Genomic DNA, 22,011 nt, shown 5'->3' with positions numbered 1-22,011 from the left:
ACACCTTAAACGTTTTTTTTTTATTTCTTTTTATTTATGCTGTTTAATGTTCTTATATTTTTCCTTCAATACAATAATAATTATAAGAGTAATAATAATCCGTATAGTATGTATGTATATCATATATGTATGTAGTTTTTTTTTTATTTTATTTTTAGTTTATTTTTGTTTTCTGCATATATACTTCATAATTCATATTTGAAGTACTTTTTGTATAATTTTTAAATTAATAAATCTATGAATTTCATTTTTTTCGCATGAAAAAAATTCTATATTATTATGCTTTGTTTAGATAAAGAATCTAAATAACGGCTGTTTCTGCACAAGCAGCTATTTACTTGTTACTTTCTGATTTTTTTTATGATCCGTCTGGTGTGTGTATGTATGTGTGTGTGTTTGCATGTATTTATGTGACAAGTTTTTTTTTTAATTATCTCAACGAATCTTTGCATTTTGCTCTCATTACATAATTTGCTTGCAGCTAAAACAATGTTTGAAACAAACAAACCAAACAGGCAAAAAAAATTATATTGTTTATTCTCGTTTTTATTCTCTTAAATTAGTTGTTTTAACGCTGTTAAAGTTGATCTCATATCATATTTTATTTTATTTTTTCTTTATGCAAGTGTTGGCCATTTAGCGCAAATGTGCACACGCATACGCGTGCATACGTCGTTTGTCTATGAATATATATGTTTATATATATATATATATATATATATATATAAGTATATTTCGTTATACTCTTTTCATTTTACAAAGCAATTACTGCCACACGGCACCGATTGGCCAGTTAGCGCGCTGTTTATTATCAAGATTTATTTATCGAGTGTTTTTACATATTTTCTTGTTGTTCTTGTTGTTGTTGTTTTTGTATAGTTTTGTATTTGTGGAAACACGTTCTATGCTATTTATTGTTGTGCTCTATCTCTAGGACCTGCTACGCGTAGTGTCGGATAAGCATTAAAAAGTTGGCAAGCCGTTTATCATTTATTTCGTTTATGCATTTTTGTATTTAAGTGGAATATTAAACTGTTACTCGACCTTTATGCTCGCTTTACTTTAAGTTAATTTTAAGCAATTCAAATTTCTACTAGCTACATTCCTAGTATCCGTTCCCTGTGCAAGTTGAGGAGAACTAAAGTACAGTCAAAAATGACCACGCCAAATTTAACACAAAACAAGTCTCTAAAAATTTAATTTTTTTTATGTATTAGATTTGAGTGTGCGTATTCGCATGTATTATGTATTCGCTTCATTTTCTTTTCGTAGATTTTCGCATAGTTTTAACAGTTAGTGAATTTAATGTTAAGCTTTTGTTGTAGCTTAGTAGAATATTTAAGTAAATTTCATGCGTTTTTTGTTACTGCTGTTATTGTTGCTGCAAGCATTTATTATTGCTTCCTATATTTCCTTTCTTTTATTCAGCTTCCGTTTTTATTCTAGCTAGGATTTAATCAAGGCCCACCTGTCGACATTTTAACATTTCGAGAAGAAAAAGTGCGCGCCTAGTTTTACAGTTTCAATATTCATGTTGTGGCATTTTTATTAATTAATTTTAAATATGCATATATATATATACATATACATATATATATATATATATATACATATGTATATATATATACATACGTGTGTTATCTGTTTTAATGTTTGTGTTTAAAGTTTGGTAATGATTTTAGCTTTCGCTAATTTCATATTATTTATAATTTTCATTCAAAGGACTGAGTTCTAGCTTAAAATTAAATGTGTGTGTGCTTTTCCTTCATTAGATTCTCTCCTTTCGATTCATCGTTTGATCACACGAAATAATAGCTTATACATTTGTTTACTTCAAGGAATATCAAATTATTCAAATTACATTTAAAATAAATAATATATAATTTTTCCATGATTTCTGTCTTCGAGTGTGTGTGTATGTATTTATTCAAGTATACGAGTGTGTTGTGCAGTTCTCAGTGTGTGTGTGTGTGTGTGTGTGTGTGTATGTGTGCGTGTGTGTGCGTGTGTGTGCGTGTATGTGTGTGTATGTGTGTGTGGGAAGGAGGGGTGGGGAGCTTGTTGATGTTCTAATCGGAAGATTTTTGCCAAATTTCAAATTACCTGTGAATTTAAATAGTTGCCCAAGGTAAAGAAAACTTAAATTGTGAACTAATAATGAACAAGGCCAAGGTTCTTTGTTTCACTGCATTCGAGAGTCGGTCGATTGATTTGTGTGCATGTGATGTGGGTGGGGGAGGGTGTGTGTGCTTGTTGTTGTGTAACTGTACGTGTGGGTGTGTATTTGTGTCTGAAATTGTGTTTGGTGTGCGTGCAGCCGCATAGAAAATGTTGAAAAACAATCGAATCAATTGGCATTTCATTTCTATGACGACTTTGCCCGGTTATTGTATTGCTGTGCACTCCTTTCATCTATATTGGCAACGACTTTTGCTTGTCCTTGTTATATGTAGTCTAATCCGATAAGATTGGATCAGATACAGATGCAACATCATCTGATCTAATCTGTTGCAGCATGCCAGCCTGATGTCCATTCATTAGCTGCAGCTTGCTGTTCGCTCGCGCATCAATTTGACCAGTTTGAGGTATAATTAGCCCATGGCTGCTACATGTACAAAAATTGGGGCATATTAGTGAATGTTTCTACTCGATTTTTGGATGCTGTACACTCACGTGCTTGTCATGGTGTTCCCAGACCTCCACCTTATCGGGCAAATGCGACGACACATCGGCTGCCCCGTGCGCGCCCACAAAGTGTTGAAAACCATACGAGGGAGGCATCAGATTAACATGCTGCTGGTGCTGCTGCTGCTGTGGTGGTGGCGGGGGCGGCTGCTGCTGCTGCATATTGTGAAAATCCATGGGCATCTGTATAAATGCAAATATTATTTAACTGTGAATTAGAAATTTAGATATACAGCAACTCACATTCATTGGCTCGTGCTGTTGCGGATAGGGCCCATTGTTGTAGGGCCTGTAGTGCTGTTTTAGCCAATTGGGTGGCTGCTGTTGTTGCTGTTGCTGCTGCTGTTGTTGCTGTTGTTGTTGTAGGCCTGGAGGCTGCGCCTTGGGCTCATGAGCCCACGGCACGTGAACGTTTACAAGCGAATCATCCATGCCGAGTGTTGTTGCGGCCACATTGTAGTTGTTGTACTTCCATGATGCAGCTGCACGCTCAGTGCCAATGGGCCGCGGCATCTTGCGTATGTCATCATGATTGGGTGACATGGCAGATGGTGAGCTCAATCCCGCCAAGGCACCGCCATTTTCTAGATGTAGCATGTCGCGTCCGCTATAAGCAGGATACTCTAAAGCGCCGCCATACCAGCGCTGCTGTGCCACAGCAGCTGCTCCGCCCACGGGCTGTGGACGTGCACCAGGCGCTTGTCGACCCTGATTGCCAAACATATTAGACTGTTGTGCGGCCTGTGTCTGACTGCTGCCAGTTGGTGGCTGCTGTTGCGCCTTATTGTTGCCAAGCGCAAAAACTGAGGGTCGAGGATTCGCTCGCATCATTCCATCTACCATATAGGGCGTCGAGGACTCCATGGGATAGTTAAGCAGCTGCTGGGGAGTGCCAACTTTATCATAAAGACGCTGCAGACGCTGCAAATCCTGCACCTGGCGATCAATCATAGCAGTATTGGCCGTTATTGCTGCTGCTGCAGCAGCAGCAGCAGCCGCCGATCCAAGATTGCTACCAGTTGTCGACTCCGGTGCGGTCATTTGCATAGGAAGCGTAGGCCTCTGTATTGGTGCTGTCGGCGGCTTAATGACGCCGGGCGAGTGGGCAGATGCCGCACTGTTCCCATCGCCATGACCCTGCGTGCCATTGACAGACACCACTCCAGATGCTGCGACACCATTGCCGCCTGCTCCCGCCTCGCCTACCAGCGGTGATCTTGCAGCTGTCGCGCTGCCAGCACCACTGGTAATTATATTGAGTGCTTGTTGCACGCTCTGCTGGCTGTTCTGAGGCTGCTGTTGTGACTGCTGTTGCATGGGTATCGCTGCGTTGCCCACTGGCGGCGATGTCGAATGATTCGAGGAGGCCTTTGAGCTGCCCACCGGCGAACTGAGTATGTTGCGATTATAACCCGGTGCCTTGGAGGCATCAGCCTGTGGCAGCACATCGCCGACCATGGTATTAAGACCACAGCCGCCAGCATTGCCAGTGCCTGTGTTGCCAGCAGCTGCATTCCCATCGACGGCCAGTTTGCCCCACTGCGACTGTTGATAGTCGCTGAACAGGGAGTATGCGCTGGACAGCTTGGCGGCCAGTTGAGCACTAAAGCTATCAGCCGCCATAAGATCGTTCAATATGTTTGTATTGATAACCAAATTTTGAGGTTGATTGTTATTTGTTTGGGATTGCATTTGTGGTGGCTTTTGTTGCTGCTGCGGAAGTTGTTGTTGATGTTGTTGTTGTTGTTGTTGTTGTTGTTGTTGTTGTTGTTGTTGTTGTTGCTGTTGCTGTTGCTGCTGCTGCTGCTGCTGCTGTTGAGTTTGTGGTACGGGCGAGGTAATGCGTTTGCTAGGCGGCGCAATGGGCGTAACTGCGCGTGGCTTGGCATTATTGCTGCTACCACTACTGTTGTTGTTGTTGTTGTTGTTGCCGATATTGTTACTGTTATTGTTACTGTTGGTATTGTTATTGTTGTTGCTGCTGTTGTTGTTTGCGCTGGCTGCAGCGGCCGCCGCTGCTGCTGCATTCACTGCGGCTACATCAGCCACGTTGAAGGTGCCAATTGGTCCAGCCAATGTGTTGCTGTTACTGTTGCCCAGCTGCGAAACGGATGCAATTGCGCCACCCACAGGCTTGCCACGCCCAAAGGGCGCAACAACTACACCGCCGCTGCTCCGTCCACCGATGGCACTAACGCCGCCAATGGTATCCAGCTTTTTGGGCGATTGTGTCGCAGTTGGCGCTGCCTTCATCCCAAAGCTCTGCGACGATTTGCCTTGTACTGCTGCAGAGCCCTTTTGATTGGTAAACGTGGCTGACGACTTGACCGTGCTTGAGTTTTCCTGTTTAGTTTTCGATGCTTGAGTGGAGACCACACCGTTGGCGGAAGAGGATAAGGAAGTGCCGCCACGTGCCGACTGCTGCTGCGAGCTACTGTATGCTCGACTGCTCTGACCACGCGACGAACTTGATGCTTTTCCGCCGGCAGCATTCGACTTGGAGGCACCACCCCGTCCGCTTTGTGCTTTGGCGCCGCTAGCGGGTGCCTGTTGTTTGGCATTGTGGACTTGCGCGTTACTATATGCCACAGCCGGCGTTGAGCTGGCCGAGGAGCTCGACGATGTGGATGTGGTAGATGCAGCCGAGGAGTAATTACCCACAGCCGTTGTGCCCGATACACCCAAAGCAGCCGTGCGATTATCCCAGGTGCCGACAGTCATTTGCGCAGAGCTGCTACCGGCTCCACCGGAGGCTGCACTTGTGGCGCCCGCCTTAATGCTACTGTTGATGCGTGGCAACATTTGCAATATGTCCACATCGGGATCTTTGATAAGCGAAAGAATGAGCATGTGAGCCTGCTTTGTGGCATCGGTTAGACCCTTAATGGTAATGCTGCGCTCCGATTGATTCTTGCCCTGTTTTTCTACCTCAATGTGGGCGCCAGTGGTGGCACGAATAGCATTGATGTTGCTGCCGGCGCGTCCGATTACACGTGATATGGCATTTACCGGCACCTGCACCTTCTTGCATGTCATTTCTGGTGCGGAGGTGGCCAGTGAGCTTGAACTGGAACTGCTCACCGAATGATGATGCTGCCCAGCCCCGCCGCTATTCACACTGGTCGTCGAGTTGTTGGGCGTTACGTTTGTGCTGCCCGCGCCGCCAGCGCCAATTGAGGGAATGCCACCAGCCGACGAGCCTACAATTGTCGTCTGCTGGGCGCTACTCTTGCGCACCACTTCCTTCCAGCCGTCCACTTCGCTACGCTTGGCCTGCGCAGTGCCAGCCGTTGAGCTGCCCGATTTTACGACATCCTTGCGCGATGCAATGTTGCTGGCGGAATCGTTGCTAACCGGCTGCAATTTGCTGGTCGAACCAGGAGTTTGTGGCTTTGGCACTGGCATGGACTCCTTGGGTGCCAGATTTTCCTTTTCGCGCTTGTTGCTGGTTGTTTCCTTAGCTGTTTTCTTGCTGCTGTTGGCAGTGGGTGTAGTTGTTGCAGGTGTTGTTGCCGCTAGTGTTTCCTCCTTTTTAGCATCAGCCTGACGCTTCAGTTGCTGGCCAACCGATTGTTGACTGCTGCTGGACGGCAGTTTAACGCTCTCAGTTGCTGGCAGTTTTTTAACCGCAACGGCACTCTTTCCATTGGGCGTGGGAGCAACTGGAGCAACAGCTGGTAATGTGGAGACTGCTTCGCTGCCGGGTAGAATCTGTTGCTGCGTTTTAGTCTTCTGCTGCTGTAACTGTTGTTGCTTCTTAGTCTTTTTGGCCGAGGGATTGCCGCTGCCATTAGCATTGACATTGTCCGGCGGGTTGGTAATAAGGCGCGTCGCTTTTGTATCGCCGCTGGAGCAGGAGCCTTGATCAATGCCCGAATCGCCTTCTTCGCGTGCAGGCGGCGTTTCCTCATCGTCGTCCTCCTTGTCAGTGTCATCGTCCTTGTCATTGTCGCTAGCATCGTCGTCGTCGCCTTGCTGGTCATCATCGCCGCCGTTGGGTCCATTGCTAACCTGTTGCTGGCGTCGCTTCTCCTCTTTCTTTTCCATTTTTTTCTTCTTTTTGCGCTCGCGACGACGAGCTGCGGCCGCTTTGCGACTTTCCTCGCGTGTTCGCTCCAAATCGAGCTCTTCTAGCAATATGGAGGCATTCTTGTTGGCCTTGACCGCCTGTGCTTCCTTGGCGGACCGCAAGATTTTCATACAGTCGTAGCACTTGTCAGTCAGCTCTTTATCGCTAATAGTTCCAATGAACCGAATCATTTCCTGGTCCGAGGGAAACTGGGACACATACTGTACCATCCATTTCACAATTTTGGTGTGGCCCTTGCGATAAGCGGCCATCAGGCAGGAGACGCGTCGATTATCCTGTGAATCAATGTCTGCATTGTGATTGTACAGCAGTTCCACGACGCTCAAATGACCACCGTGTGCAGCCAGCCAAAGAGGTGAATTACCCTTTTTGTTCTTCACCTCAACGCTTGCGCCGCGCGACAAAAGCAGTTCTACGAACTTTTGGTGCCCCTTGTCGGCGGCAATAGTGAGGGCTGTATCCCTCGACGTAGGCACAGGCGCTGCGTTTACATCGGCACCCTTGTCCAGCAGTACACGACCCACTTCAATATAGCCGCCAGATGCGGCCTCCATCAGCGGTGTCAGGCCGGTTTTGGCGCGATGCTCGACATTGGCCCGTCGATCGAGCAGTAAACTTACTACCTCATGACGACCCTGAAAGCAGGCGAGCGTCAGTGCCGTATTACGATTTGTCTCAATCTGTGCGTTTATATCAGATCCCTGATCCAGCAGCAGTTTAACCGCAGCCGTATGTCCATTCATGGCAGCCAACATTAATGGCGAAATTCCCAGTTTGCTGCCAGTACGAGAGTTGATCTCCGCGCCATGGTTGAGCAGCAGTTTGATGATGTTCACATAGCCACCACTGGCGGCCAAACTGAGTGGTGTGTAGTCGGACACATTGCGATGCTCCTTATTGGCACCGACACCGAGCAGAAGCTCGACCACTTCATAGCGACCACCAGAGCACGCCAGCGATAATGGAGTGTCCTTGGTGCGTTCCGATTGCGCCTCTAGCTCAGCATTATGCTTGAGCAGAATCTCTACAACCTTTTCATGTCCCGCTGTGGCTGCCAGTATCAGAGGCGTGAATCCCTTTTTGTCACGATGCTCGATATTTGCACCCCGACTGATGAGCAGCTCCACCAGCTCTTCGTGGCCACCAGCGCAGGCGAGCGTCAGTGCCGTATCATGATTTGACTCTGTTTCCGAATCAATCTCTATTGTTTTGTCCACGGCTGCAACCGCCAGCTGATTTTGTAATTGTGCCTGTTGTTGTGCAGCAGCCGCCGCTGCGGCTGCCGCCGCCACCGCCGTTGCTGTTGCCACCGGCTGCTGATGCTGATTGGTATTGACTGTTAGCCAAGATAATATTTTTAATTAACAAGGTTGTGTTTCTAGGGAAATGATATGCGATATATACCTTGACTTCCAGCTGGTGTTTGGCGGAAACCGGAACAGCGTCGATCCTTGCGAGATTGCTTGTCAATTGCCTTCTTGGCAATGCCGCCTGGCATTGACTTGGCGGCGCCAGTTCCCGCTGTCCCTGCTGCTGTGTTGGGCGTGGACATTGGCCAAATGGATAGTTCATTTTGCTGCTGTTGTTGTTGGGTTGTCTGCTGCTGCTGGTGCTGCTGCTGCTGTTGTTGCTGCTGCTGCTGCTGCAGCGCAAACTGTGTAAACTGCTGAGGCACTACAACGGAGCCAGTATGCGTCTGTGTGGACACCTGGAAATATATATATATATATATAACATCAAACTGAGTGGGCTTGCTCTAGTCGACGGCACTCACCTGGTGCTGTACGCATGTAGGCGCCTGCATATGTGGCGGGGGGTGCAGCAAAAGCTGCTCCTGCAAATTAAAGTGCTTCTGCTTTAGACTTTGGGGAATGGGCATCGCCTGAACACCAACAGGACCGACGGCGGGTGATTGCCGCTGCTGCAGCAGCAACTCTTGCGCCACCTGCTCCAATTCGCTTTGTGTGGATGGTCGCTGCTGTTGCTGCTGAAGCAGTCGCTCAGCGCGTTGCTGAAACATATGCTGCTGCTGTTGTTCACAGTGCAGTAATTGTTGTTGATGGCTCTGTTGATCTGATGTCTGATCGCCCAAAGCCTGCTGCTGCTGTTGTTGTTGCTGTTGCTGTTGCTGCTGCGGTTGTTGCGCCATGGTCGGTGGCAGCTGGAACAAGAACTGCACTGGCGGCGCATTCTTGTCGCCGCTCTCCACGTTGTATACAAAATTGGCAGCCGGCTGCTGTTGTTGCTGCTGCTGCTGCTGCTGTTGTTGTTGTTGTTGGCCGGTTGCCGCTGCGACGGCTTTAATGATGCGCGCATTCGAGTGTTGTTGCTGCTGCAAATGATGCAGTTGTTGCAACTGTTGCTTCAACTCGGAATCACCTTCCAACGTCATTTGCTGCTGCTGATGCTGCAACTGGAACTCGGCGGTGTTGGGCAGTGCTGAATGAATTTGCTGCTGCTGTTGTTGCTGTGTGGCAACACCAGCGGCGGCATTGTCCGCAGAGAACGGCAATAATGCAACAGGCGTCTGCTGGTGCTACACAGAGTGACAGATACAAAATATTAACTCGATCATACAACTATTAAAGATGCACCCATACCTGCATGTTCTGCAGCTCCTCGGGATCAAGCAAGCGTTGCTGCAGCGACTGTTGCGACTGCATGGGATAATCCAGAAGCACGAGATTCGCTTGACGCTGCTGTGCGTCCGTTGAAGCATCACCGGCACTCAATAACGCCTGCGAGTGCTGTGCAGCTGCTGCTGCCAATAGCTGCTCCTGACCGCTCCATTTGCCGGACGATTGTGACCAATGACCAGTGAATCTTCCCTTGCACATCTGATTAAGGCTGAACTCGGCGAGTTCTGGATAGTGCAGATTGCTGGCCAGCTCCTATGTGGATGGAAAAAGTAAAATGTAGTTTCCACACTTTCCATAACCAGCCATGTGACCAAACTTTCATGGTTTGTGCAAGTACCTGGAATATGTCCTCCATTTCACCAGTTATGTCATACTGTCCTCCATCGGCCCCATCACTTGCAAAGTGTTCTAGGCCGGCATACAGCTCCCCAGCTGCAGCTGCTGCATCATCTGTAAGCAAATATACTATGAATCAAAACAAATCTGTGATTGTATGCGGTAACTTACCACACTGCTCTGAATCCTGGTGCTGCTGGCTGTGAGCCTTGGCGTGCACAGCTGCTGCAGTGGCCGCTGCCAGTTGCTGTTGAAGTAGACTATTCAAAGCTGCATTATTGGCGGCCGCCGCCTTAATGGGCAGCATATGCATCAGTTCAGAATTGGGCATATCCTGACGGAAATCGCATATTGATTGAGACAACACATCGGGTTTGGTTAGTATTAGATTCTCCAGTCTTGTTGATATTTTGCGTTGCTTTGGAGGCAGAGCGGCACCACTTTTTGAGTTGGCGTCGCTCTGATCGCCAACGGCCACATCGACGTCCAGGAAGAACTCGTCGTCCTCATCGTCGTCCTCACCGCCATCGTCTTCGTCAATGTAGTCAACATCCCCATCCGCATCATCGTCATCATAGGTGAGTTTATCAATTTCACCGCTTTGGGTATCCGGATCATCTTCATCGTCGTCATCGTCCACTACCTCCTCCTCTATGATAGTATCAGTCAGCTCAATAGGTTCCGGTGGCAGCGTATTTTCTTCACCATCGGCCTCACCCTCATCACTCTCGATATCGGTAGCAATTTCGTCGATTTCCTTATTTGCCGCTGTCACCTGAGCCGCCATGGCGGCTGCAGAGCAGAGCGTGGCCAGATTCTTCATTTCGGCCCGGGTTTCGACACGTTCCATACTTGGCGACATGATCGTCTCTTCCATTTCAGGCGGCGTCTCAGTTGGGGATTTGGGTTGCTCTCCAAAAAAATTGTGCATCTGCCAACCATCCTTAAAGAACTTCAATTGCGGAGCATTGGCCAGCTTATCATTGAATCGAGCCAGCGAATTGCCACGCCTTGACTCATAGACGACCGCTGTCTCGAGCAGGCCACGAAACTCCTCCATGGCAGCCTTGTGCTGCAGCACTTCACTGCCAGTTCCTTCCAATGGCGGCTGTTTCTGTTGCTGCTGATCACCAAAGCTGTTACCAGTGCAGCCTGTTGGGGAAGCCATTGGCGAGGCCGGCGAATTGGAGTAATCCACAACAGAGGCGGCGCACTGCTGATGATGCAATTGCAGATGCTGCTGCAATTGTAGCTGCGTTTGCTGCATTTGCTGCTGTAACTGAAGCTCCTGTTGCTGCTGCAATTGCTTTTAATCGTATTAATTGTTCATTAGTTATGTTATTAGTTCCTGAGCAACATGTAATTTGTTTGAAAGCGAAAAATAAACTAAATCACATGATAGTCATACGTCTTTAAAGTGATGAAAGAAAACATATAAATATTGTTTTGCTTTTGATTTGATTTCTTGATATAACTTAAGTAATTTTATTTTAAGTTTAGCTTCTATCAAGGGAGTGGCTAAAGTATTTTAGCAAACAAAAAGCTAGTTTGTACGGCATCTTTAAAACCGATGGATTCCCTGACATAATATTTGTATAGCTTTGATAAATGCTACTTTAAATTATAATATATTCATATAGGCAAAGGGTTATTTACGTGTCACAGGACATGGGACATGATTTTACTTAAGATCTCTTCCAAATAATGTTTGATAAACATATGGCAAATATGAAGTAATAAAATGTCCGTTTTCCGATTGATTGAATTCCATTGCTTTAATTTTTTAATGTTTCATTTTTTCTTTAAAAACTCTGATGTACTTTTTGATGAGAAAATGTTAATGAAAGAATAGAAGCAATTAAAATCCATTTTGCAGCAAGTCTTTTCGTTTATTAACAAATTAATTATGTCCCTTTATTTTCGATAATTTTAAAGCATTGTAAGCCTCTACCTCGAAACAGTCATATCTATCATGCAGTGTTCTCTCGCAAATTAAAACGATTCTAATTTATAGACGATTCTAGTTACAGAAAGTAATTATTTCTGAACAGATTTAGTTTAAAATTATATAAGGTAATGCTTACCAAGTTGTTGTAAATGGAGACCATTTGATTCTGCTGCAGAGGCAACACCTGGCCCTGCTGTCCCCCTGGTGTTGAGGCAGCCGATGTCTGGGCTGCTAATGCAGCCGCCTGTTTACGATTATTCTTGTTACTGGCCTTCACCTTGGGCCGATCGCAAATTGCAGTGCTCTGCAGCACTTCCGATGAGTGGGTTATTGCGCCAGAGCCACTAGTATTGAGCTGCAAGCAAACCACGCATAATTTAATCAATCATGGAAAACTATGAATATATTTGGCAATTACCGCCGGAGTTTGTGAACTGTTCTCGTTAGCAGTGTATGTACTTTGATTGCTATCATTGGCAGCGGCAACTGAAAGCAAAAGATTACGTTGAGGATAGTGTTTACAAGGTCTTTCATCTTCAAAATACCTTTTGGATTGGTTTCCGAAATTGCGTCGCTGCCATCGGTAGCCTCGCAGGGTGCATCAAAGCCGCGACGCCTCTGCAAACGCGATTCGTCTCCAGCACAGGCAAACTGTTGATGCTGCTGCTGCTGCTGCTGTAGTTGCTGCTGTTTGTCATCCTCGCCTAGGGGCTGTGAGCGCACTTGATCAGAATGCTGTTCCAGCGGCAAATCAATTGCCTCCAGCGGTAAGCCAATAGTCTTCAGCTCGTTTAAAAGCTGGCGATTCTTGCGAGAACCAACACCCTTGAGCTTTGGCTGCTGTTGCTGCAGCTGATGCTGTTGTTGTTGCTGTAGAACAGGTTGCTGGCAAACAGTGTGCAAGAGAACAGGTGGCGCTGGCGGTGCCTTTTGTGGAGGCGTAAGCGAGTTAATGTGCTCCATGTCCAGATCAAAATGCTTGCAGGGTACCAGCTGAGCACCAGTTGGTGGCAGTGTCGTTTGTTGCTGTTGCTCAAATCCGGGCTGCAGATGAAATAGCCGCGATTTGGCAATAAGGCCCTCTTGCTGTTGTGCGCTCAGCGTGGTCAGGTCAATACCACCGCCACCGGCACCACCCACAGCAGAGACATACTCCTCTGTGGCTGCCGCATCCGTGACGCTAGAAGCAGTAGCCGCCGTTAGCTGAAGCTCACCAGCATCTAGAAAATCACCAGTGCCTAGGGCCACAATGTTGTTGGGGGAATTGCCGCTGAATTGCTGCTGATATAACAGTTGCTGATTGTTGGCGCGTGCTGCCTCAGACACCTCGTGCAGGCCGGGAGGGGCAGTCAACTGTTGCATCTGCAGCTGATGTTGTATCTGCTGTTGCAATATCTTTTGCTGACGTATTTGATTAACTGTCTGGGAACTTGTGCCCGGAGCTAGATCTGTAGGTGAGATGTGCGGATAGCGAAAGAGCAGCTCCACAACACGTGTGTGGCCACCCTTGGAGGCCTCGATCAGCATTGTGCTGTTGTCCTTGAGCTTATGAAAGGGATCGGCATTGTTCTTGAGCAACAGCTCAACCACAGACTGATGTCCACCGGCGCAAGCCAGTGAGAGAGGAGTGTGATCATTGCTGGTTGTCTGCTTATTCACATTGGCGCCCTTTTGTATGAGGAACTTGACAGTGCACAGGTGACCGGCGCGACAGGCTTTCATCAGTGGTGTACGCCCACCTTCGGACTCGTGCTCCAGTTCGGCGCCATACGACAGAAGCACACCGGCAGCATCTGTATGCCCATTCTCGCAGGCATGCGTTAGTGCTGTGTCTCCAGTTTGCGTCTCGGCGTGCACATTAGCCTTGTTCTGCAACAGGAAGCGCACCAGATCGGTGTGACCTTCCTGTGAAGCTTCCATGAGTGGCGTAGAAGCGCCTAGCTCTAAATTGGCACCTCCGTTAATGAGAAAAGCGGCCACTTCGCTAAAGCCACCACAACAGGCAAGTGTGAGGGCAGTTTCCTGGGTTTCCTCAGTGGTGGCATTTATGTTAGCTCCCTTGCTGAGCAGCAGTGCCACCATTTCCTCGTGCCCTTCACGCGCTGCTTCCATGAGGGGCGTGTACCCTTCATCGTTGACCTCCTCAATGTTGGCGCCGCGCTCGATTAACAGCGTTGCGAGCTCCACGTGACCACCACAGGCAGCAAGTGTGAGCGGTGACTCAAATGAATCAGTTGGCATATTAACCTGCGCTCCAGAGTCCAATAATAAGCGCGCCACCTCCACGTGTCCGTCCATTGAAGCCTCCATTAGTGCCGTGTGCATTTCATCAGTTTTATGCTCCTGATCAGCGCCCGCTTGTAGAAGAAAACGCACCATATCCAAATGACCCTTATAGCAGGCTAATGTAAGTGCGCTCTCCTTAAACTCATTCGAGTGGGTGTTGATACCGGCGCCATGTTCGAGCAGCACCTGCAATGGTTCATTCAGCATTAATTTGACGTTTCAAAACGAAGCTCAATATTTATAAAAACAATAGAAGAAAACATCTCGTATGCATCAGATAAGATCAAACTTAATCATGGAATATACGTTTCCAAGTTTCGAAATCAGTAACTCGATTATCGAAATTGGCCGCAAATTAATCAAATCTCGGATTCTAATCAGTTGCTAGCTTCAAACATTTATTATACGGATGCAAAAAATAAAAAACACATTTTACAAAAATATTTACCTTGGCTACTTCCACGTGGCCAGCAGAGGCAGCCTCCATTAGCGGTGTATGTCCGTTCTCGTTCTGCTCCTCAACGTTAGCGCCATGCTTTAGCAGCACTTTCACAACGTCCACCTGACCCCCAGCGCAGGCAAACATTAGAGGTGTGTTTCCAGTTGTACAATGCGCATTTACATCGGCGTTGTGGCTAAGCAGCAGTTTAACAATGTCCAAGTGTCCCGCTGAGGCAGCTTCCATTAGTGGTGTCGAGTCTTTTTGGCCTTTGTCCTCGACTTGAGCTGCTGACATAGCCAGCAAAACCTATTTCAAAGAACAATTATCAATTGTTTCGATCAATTAACAATACTTAGTAATGGAACAATTCGGCAACTGCTAACTGACTTCGCTACTTTTCTGCTAATTTATCAGAGTGAATCTGTTAAAACTCATGCAACTTTGCTCCTGCTACTTCTAGCAATTTATCGAAATATCGATATATTGATAATTTAGAATGGCAAATCTGTGCAACATGAAGTTGCCACTCACACAATAGAATTGATATTGCCACACAGAACTATGTAGAGCCGAATCAATATGCCAATCAATTGAAATGGTTAATAATCGATAGCAAAATTCTTTTAACATTTTAAATGTTTAAACAGTTTTCTGAAAAGCATACAATCCTGTTATTTTTACGTTATAGCTATTTTTATGTTATCAACTAAGGTCTAAGGTCTTTTATAATCAATCTCTTGTCTTGCATGCACTCCCCCATTGTTTTATATGTAAACACCATTTGGCTAATACATACCTGTGCCAGCTCATAGTAGCCCGCGGAACAAGCCATCGACAATAACGACTCGCCCTCGTCCGTGGAGGCTGCTGCTTCATTTAAGTTGCCTTTGCAAAGTAAACGCTTCACCGTGTTGACATCATTGTCCGCGCAGGCGTTGGCAAGGCTGCGCGAGAAACCACTACTGTAAATTGCAGTTTAATGTTATAAATATGAAAAATGCAGACGTACATCCATATCGGATGGCTAATCATCTACGGTCCACTTACTTTTTGTCGCGCGGACTGTTCGCACAACGCATTTTGGTTAGCGCCTGCTTCGTCTCATCGATCGCGTGGGTGGCGTGTCGAAGTACGGGTGCCTTCTCGTTTGCGGCTGCCTCCAGTAGGGCCGTGAGATTACTTGAACGCTTGTTGTTGGGCTCAAGCATAAAGTTCTTAACCTCTGGCGCATCTTCGTCATCATCCTCATCGTCGATGTCCTCATCATCAGCATCGTTATCTTGCAGTACGTCTGTCGATGACGGTGTTTTGAACAGTGTTATTTAATTTGTTATGTAAGAGGTGAGAATTTGCATAAGCTTACCAATCTCTTCATCTTCTTCCTCGTCATCACCCTCAGATTCATCTGAATCTTCGGATTCCTCTTCCGTCTCGTCATCATCTTCGCGCACTTCGCCTTCCTCATGCGGACAGCTATCGCGATCAGACTCGGGTATATCATCCTGAAAGCATACAAAATATCATTCGTATTAGCTGTATGAATCGCGCAATATGTCTTGGAGGTTGTTCGAATTGTGTTAAACATATGTAATTTTGCGCTCGAGTTAAAAGATGGCTGAAGAAGGCTGCTGGAAATTGTAGTATTAAAGCATGAACTAATCAGTGGAGCACATAAAGAGCACATTCTTGTTGTCTAAGGCCAGCAATATGATGCTTTGTGTGTTGTTACAGAATCCAAGTGGTAGTAGTGGTAGTATTTTTTTTTATAGTTATTATTATTGTTTTTATTATTGCAAACAGTAACCCATTTTGCTATTGGGTTTAGTAGTTTTGTAGGTAGCCTTAATCAAAGTGCGTACAACAAAAACATGTAAATCGTTTTGACCAAACTTCCAAACAATTTTCGTTTAACCTATGAAGCACTTGGTTAAGATTTGTTGTTGGTTTAGTTTGGGTTAAGTAGAGCTAATTGAAAATTTAGACAATCGGTCAAAATAAATTGATAACTAGGTAAACTCTTTCGATTATAGTTTTTTAGAGGCACTTATAACGCGAAACTTACCAGGAGATCTGGCCTTAAACACAAGAATGCCAATAGGATCTACAAATAAAGAGAAACGTAAGAAACATACATAAATAATAAAAATAACTAAAGCGAAATATGCATGTATGTTAACTAAAACCAGTTCAATACGATATTGACGCGGTTCGATCTTTGCTTGGCTTGAAAATCAAGGAAACACATGTTGATATTACTTGAACAAAGGACTGCAACACAAAGTCCATGGTGGATAACGCACGCCGTACCAAATCTTTAACTGAAGCACGCATTATACTATCAAAAAGTGACGATTGAACCATTCTTGGGTGGTATGAGTAGTTGTCAGATATCAAATGCAATTAGAACAAGAATTTTTTGAGTTATTTTAATTGTCAAAGATCATGAAATATGATTACATTTACACGGCGTACTATTAGTTTACATTTCAATTTACTGTAACACACACGCAAGTGCCTGAGTTGTGTTTAGTACAGTTAGCAAATATTTTACACAGATAATTCTCTAAATATGCGGTAAATCTTTTAGCATACAGCGTTGCCAGATCACGACAAAGCTGGTAGCACAAAAAAAAAAGAAGAAACAACAGCAAGACCATCAAATTATTGTTGCCCGTGTGCTTTTTGCTTTCATTCATTACCATTTCCATTTTATTCCGTTTCGGCGCAAATACACATGCAATACTTTGCACCTATATTGGTTCGTGCGTGCGGTGCTTGCTGGTTTTTTATTACAAATTTGCAAGTCAAAGGGGAGAAGGGAAAAACGGTTTCTTTGGAATTTTAAGAATAGCATGAGTCATTCCATTCAGTTGCACTGTGATAGCGGTGTAGAAATATGTACGTAGTCATACGTATGCAATGTTCATTGATTTTTATATGTAAAATCATATACTTGCACAAGATTGAATATACATGTATGTATATGTGTAGCGCGCCCACGCCAAAATATTGAGGGAAATTATGATTTAATTAGCATCGAACACAATCATACATATTCGTACACATATATGCATGCACATATAATTGCCCGTAACCTTTAGTGAATGAAGGAACGAGACATACGCATGTTTACATACAAATGTATGTATGTATATAAGTATTTAAAGTAGAAAATGTTAAGAACAAAACTCAAACGAGTTCAATCGCCGTCGCCGCCACGACATGCGTTTTCGGTTGCTCGTGCGTTTGTCTCTGCTTTTTCTCTCATTTCGGGCGTTGAAGTGCGTAAGTGTGTTTGTGAGTATGTAAATGTACATGAGCATGTACATGTTTATGTATACTGTGTGCATTTTGTCTTATTTTTATTGAAAAAATATATATATATTTTGCACATTACACTCAAAATTTTCAAATTAACCTTTTTAAGAAAATGTTATCAAGTATATAATATTAATCGGTCATTACACTCTACGTACATTTTCTACTTTGTTTTTGTATTATTATTTTTTGTATCTCTTATTTTGCTTTGTAGTTTTGCACAATTGCTCTTCGCACACGATTCCATTCGACAAAAACAACAACGGGAACAGTAAAGGAGCTTGGCGTTGCCAGACTACCAAACCGCCAGTGTAAATTTAACCTGCAAACAACGCAATATTCAAAATGCCACTAATCCAACAACGTTGAGCATGAATACGTAACTCATTAATGAACCGTGAGAAAGTGAGACAGATAATATGCACTCGGCGGAGGGGTCAGTAATATTGTTAATTGAATGGATGTCCGAAGTTAAAAATTGTCTTAAGCATCCAAAATGAATCGAAAGAATTTGCTAATGACCTTTCCGACTAAGTAGACAATATATATATGTATGTTGATGTGCTATATTCACAAAAGGCCAGACAAAGAATTGTATATATATATATACATATATAAATACTAACAAACAGCAGCAGCTGCACAGCTGATTTTCGTATGCATGAATATTTTACGCGAACGAGTGTAATTCACAATGCACCACAGAGAGAAAAAAAAAACCAAACATCGAGTCATACCGAAATGTTACTTGAAACGGGTTTTTCAGCATGCTCAAATGAGAGAGAGAGAGAGAGAAAGAGGGAGAGAGACAGGTCGATTTATTGATTTCAGACGAAAACTTCAGAACAACTTGTATATATCGAATGGATTGATACAGTATAAGGAAACTTGAGTTTATTAATTCTAACGAAATTTTTGCATTCTATAAATATACAAAATCTGTCAAGCCGCGACTGTTCAGACAGCTGTTACCTGATAACAGTATCGAGCAGCGTTTGGAGAAGAGCAGGAAAATAAATTACAGTAGAGCATGGAGATAAACGCTACTGACATCAAATTATTTTAAATTAACTTACTACGTATTATTAAAATAACGAAATTATTAAATAACGAAAGGTAAATCCGACAAATAAATGACAAAAGGACAAAACTGAACCAAAATATAAAAGATTGCCAATTCCCATTTTCAATAAAATACATCAAATATGTAAAATAAATTGGCAAAGTATAAATTAATTGAGGTTTTGTGCCAACGAGAGTATAAGAAAACGTTAAGCAATTTGAAACTCTTATCACAAGTTGAATCGTTAAAGCGGTATAACTCTGACGTGTGCTTAAGGAAATTCGAAATCAGATTGTTTTTATAATGTAATTAGGGGATCGGGAAGAACTTTTGAAGATTTTACCAATTTGCAAACTATATATGACATATGGCAAAAACCATTGAAGAGCGACAAATTGTAAGGTTCAGGGTCTAGGAAAAACCACCTGTTACGTCCCTCAAATTTGGTTCACAGTATGAGAAATAGCTACGTGTTATATGTAAAACGCTCCTAAATACTCAAAGAGAGAGAGAGAGAGAGAGAGAGAGAGAGAGTCTGTAATTTGCACAGACCGCGCTCGCTACAACACACATACGCACAAAGGTTTTAATTATAGGTTCTAGAGAGTCCAGCTCAAATACGGAAAAAAAAAAGTCGTAGACAATTTAATATGTTTGAAATATTTGACTCACCTCGGAGACAGACTCCTCCTCAGATTCAGAAAGATCTGTGGTGACGGGCTGCGGATAGAACTCAGTATCCGTATCTGTATCCGTTGTTATGATGTTCTGCAATGCCGATGAAATGGCATTCACAATGCCCACCGACGATGACAGTGGCGAGGAGTTGGAGGATGTGGATGATGAGGCGGCGGCTGAACGATTCGCAGCGGCTGCTGCAGCGGCAGCAGCGGCATTTGAAATGGCGCCCACATCCTTCAGCTTTTGCTTGAGCACAGCGACAGCTGTTGCCGCCGAGCTGCTCGTTTGCGGCGGCAGACCGAGGCCAACAGCAGCGCCAGCGTTGCTATCGGCAGCAGCGGCAGCGGCGCCCATTAGCAGAGTTGTTGCTGCGAATTTCAAATGCGCAGAGTCTGTGCTGCTAGCGGGGGCGGCACCAGATCCACCTGATCCTGTTGCTCCAGTAGAAGGCGTGGCATTTTGTTGCTGCTGCTGTTGCATGGCTACCTGCCGCTTGAGGGCTGCGTAAGCAGCTCGCGTTTTTTTCGAGCTGGTTGGCGTGGGTGCGGGTGCGGGCGCGGGCGCAGGCGCAGAGGCAATAGCCGCTCGAAATTTGGCGGCTGCAGCGGCCGCAATGGGTGCGTTCATGGTTGCCGATTCACTTATTGTTGTGGTTGCTGTTGCTGTTGTTGTGGCGGGCATGGGCGTGGCTGTGGGCGTGGTTGTGGTGCCAGCTGTAACGAATGCGGCCGCAGCCGCATCGCATTGCGCGTTTGTTTTGCTGGCAGCAGTTTTAGACATTTTGTTGTTGTTGTTGTTGTTGGTGTTGGTGTTGTTATTGTAACTGGTAGTACTGTTAGTATTGGCAGTGGCTAACGCGCTGTTGTTGTTGTTGTTGTTGTTGCTGCTGTTGCTGTTAACTTTTAAACTGACACTTGTGTTGTGGCTGCTGCTGTTGCTGCTGGTGCTTTTCTGCTTCAATTGACTCAGCTCAACTGCAGTTGCTGCTGTATTGGTTGTCAGATCCTTGGCAACAACAGTCGGCTCATGCTTGACAGCCTGCTTCTTAGTGCTGTTGTTATTGCTGTTCTTGATGTTGTTCGCAATGAGCGCAGCCGCTATCGAGTGTCGGGCGGCTGCAATCCGCGGACCGGTGTAATTCACCTGTCTGACGTTGTTGTTCTTTGATGCTGCAATTCTTTGTGCAGATGCGCTGTTAGCTTTAATTTGTGTTGTTATAGTTGTTGTTGCTGCTGATGCTGCTGCTGCTGTTGTTGTTGTTGGTTTTGCAGCTGTTGTTGTCTTTGTTTTGTTTTTGTTTAAATACGCAGAGCGCACGTTATTTAAATTCAAGTTCAAGTCATCGCAATCATGATTTTTCGCATCATTATTCATTTTAGTCTCGATTGGGCTTCCTTTAAAATCAATTCACGCGTGCTTGCCGTGTACAAATACGAATTTTTTAACAAAATATTAAATAATAAATTACTTCAAAGAATTTGACATTTTGGGTTTTTTTTTATTTTTTTTTTTTTTTTTTGTTTTTTGCCATTGACAAAAACGCCAAACACAATTTCGTGTATTTTTTCGTTTTCTTATACAAAGCGTGCTGCGTTTTTATCGATTTTGTTAAGGAATTGAGCTAGATTATATATGTGCATATATAAAGATACACGCACACACAAAAACACACATGCACATGCACAGGCAGATCGCGACCGTATGGCAACGCTGCGCATTCTTTCACTTCTTCAGCATTGCACACTCATTCGTTCGCCGTTGTACATATGTATGTACATGCATACATATATACACTCGTTTTAATTTTCCGTTTGCCTAGTTCACGTTTTCGTAGTAACTTGTTAAAAAAAAAGGGGGAAAAAACACAGAAAAACAAGGCTAAACATGTATTTAATAAATAAATAATTTAACTTTAGTCCTTTCGCCTGGCTAATCGATGCGCAATTGGTAATTTTGAAGCTGGCACAGCGTGCTTTTACGCTTTATATAATCTCGTCAAGTACACAAAATAAACGTTAGATTCTTTCTGCATTTTAGACGATTTATAATTTATATATATATTTAATTGCAGTACTTTATTTATAAAACTTTTTCGAGCATTTTCGACTTCGCCCCAAACGAGCGCAGGCAAAAAATCACTTTACACATTTTACAGCGAACGAAACCGAGCGAACGTCGCGTCAAAGCGAGATAACAATTGCCAACCAGCTTGTCAGTGGCACAACATAGTGTATGCACAAGCGAGAGGACGCTACTAAGTCGAGCGAAACCACAATCACACGCACGCCAAAGTCGAATAGCAGGCGGACGACGACGAAGGCAAATTAAGCAACTAAGGGAAAATTTTTCTTCGCTTCTATTCCGATGCAATTTTTCACCAATTTAACGCTGCGTTAAGGTTTGAAAACATGCACAGCGTATGGGGCACATGTTATGCAATACTTTTACAATAGTTTCGCGTATTACCGTTGCAAATTTTTGGCAAATAAATAAATTTTTCAGCAGCTTTAAAATTCACTGTCT

At 44.6% G+C, this 22,011-nt stretch overlaps 1 protein-coding gene across 6 annotated transcripts; it reads right to left on the bottom strand.

Annotated features, from left to right (window-relative positions):
- Nucleotides 1-198: 198 nt before the first annotated feature.
- Nucleotides 199-21,971, bottom strand: LOC115765000 (ankyrin repeat and KH domain-containing protein mask). 6 transcript variants are annotated; one of them, XM_030708342.1, is made up of 18 exons: nucleotides 21,955-21,971; nucleotides 19,480-20,904; nucleotides 16,489-16,527; nucleotides 15,790-15,928; nucleotides 15,474-15,717; nucleotides 15,223-15,388; nucleotides 14,433-14,732; nucleotides 12,244-14,170; nucleotides 12,117-12,184; nucleotides 11,835-12,053; nucleotides 9,922-11,056; nucleotides 9,752-9,864; nucleotides 9,376-9,666; nucleotides 8,550-9,311; nucleotides 8,180-8,483; nucleotides 2,929-8,111; nucleotides 2,674-2,868; nucleotides 199-2,605 (listed from the first exon to the last, which is right to left on the bottom strand). In XM_030708342.1, exons 2-18 carry the CDS (start codon nucleotides 20,860-20,862, stop codon nucleotides 2,567-2,569), a joined length of 12,507 nt encoding a protein of 4,168 aa, XP_030564202.1. In that variant the 5' UTR covers nucleotides 20,863-20,904; nucleotides 21,955-21,971; the 3' UTR covers nucleotides 199-2,566. The 6 variants fall into 6 exon arrangements, with proteins under 6 accessions (XP_030564202.1, XP_030564204.1, XP_030564203.1 ...); XM_030708344.1 differs by lacking the exon at nucleotides 21,955-21,971 and having other exon boundaries at nucleotides 199-2,602; nucleotides 19,480-20,982; XM_030708343.1 differs by lacking the exon at nucleotides 21,955-21,971 and having other exon boundaries at nucleotides 15,223-15,385; nucleotides 19,480-20,982.
- Nucleotides 21,972-22,011: the final 40 nt, after the last annotated feature.

The sequence above is a fragment of the Drosophila novamexicana genome, unplaced genomic scaffold, assembly GCF_003285875.2.
Source record: "Drosophila novamexicana strain 15010-1031.04,08,12 unplaced genomic scaffold, DnovRS2.1 tig00000877-arrow-arrow-pilon, whole genome shotgun sequence".
NCBI classification, from domain to species: Eukaryota; Metazoa; Arthropoda; class Insecta; order Diptera; family Drosophilidae; genus Drosophila; species Drosophila novamexicana.
The sequence above is the reverse complement of the archived record's forward strand: the minus strand, read 5'-3'. Positions and strand labels throughout refer to the sequence as shown.

Excerpts from the sequence above, each read along its gene's own strand:
- LOC115765000 (XM_030708342.1), bottom strand. The coding sequence starts at position 20,862 with ATGAATAATGATGCGAAAAATCATGATTGCGATGACTTGAACTTGAAT. Across the intron at positions 16,528-19,479 it reads AGGAGGAGTCTGTCTCCGAG|ATCCTATTGGCATTCTTGTG; the intron begins GTGAGTCAAATA and ends CTTTATTTGTAG. Across the intron at positions 14,733-15,222 it reads GCTACTATGAGCTGGCACAG|GTTTTGCTGGCTATGTCAGC; the intron begins GTATGTATTAGC and ends TCTTTGAAATAG.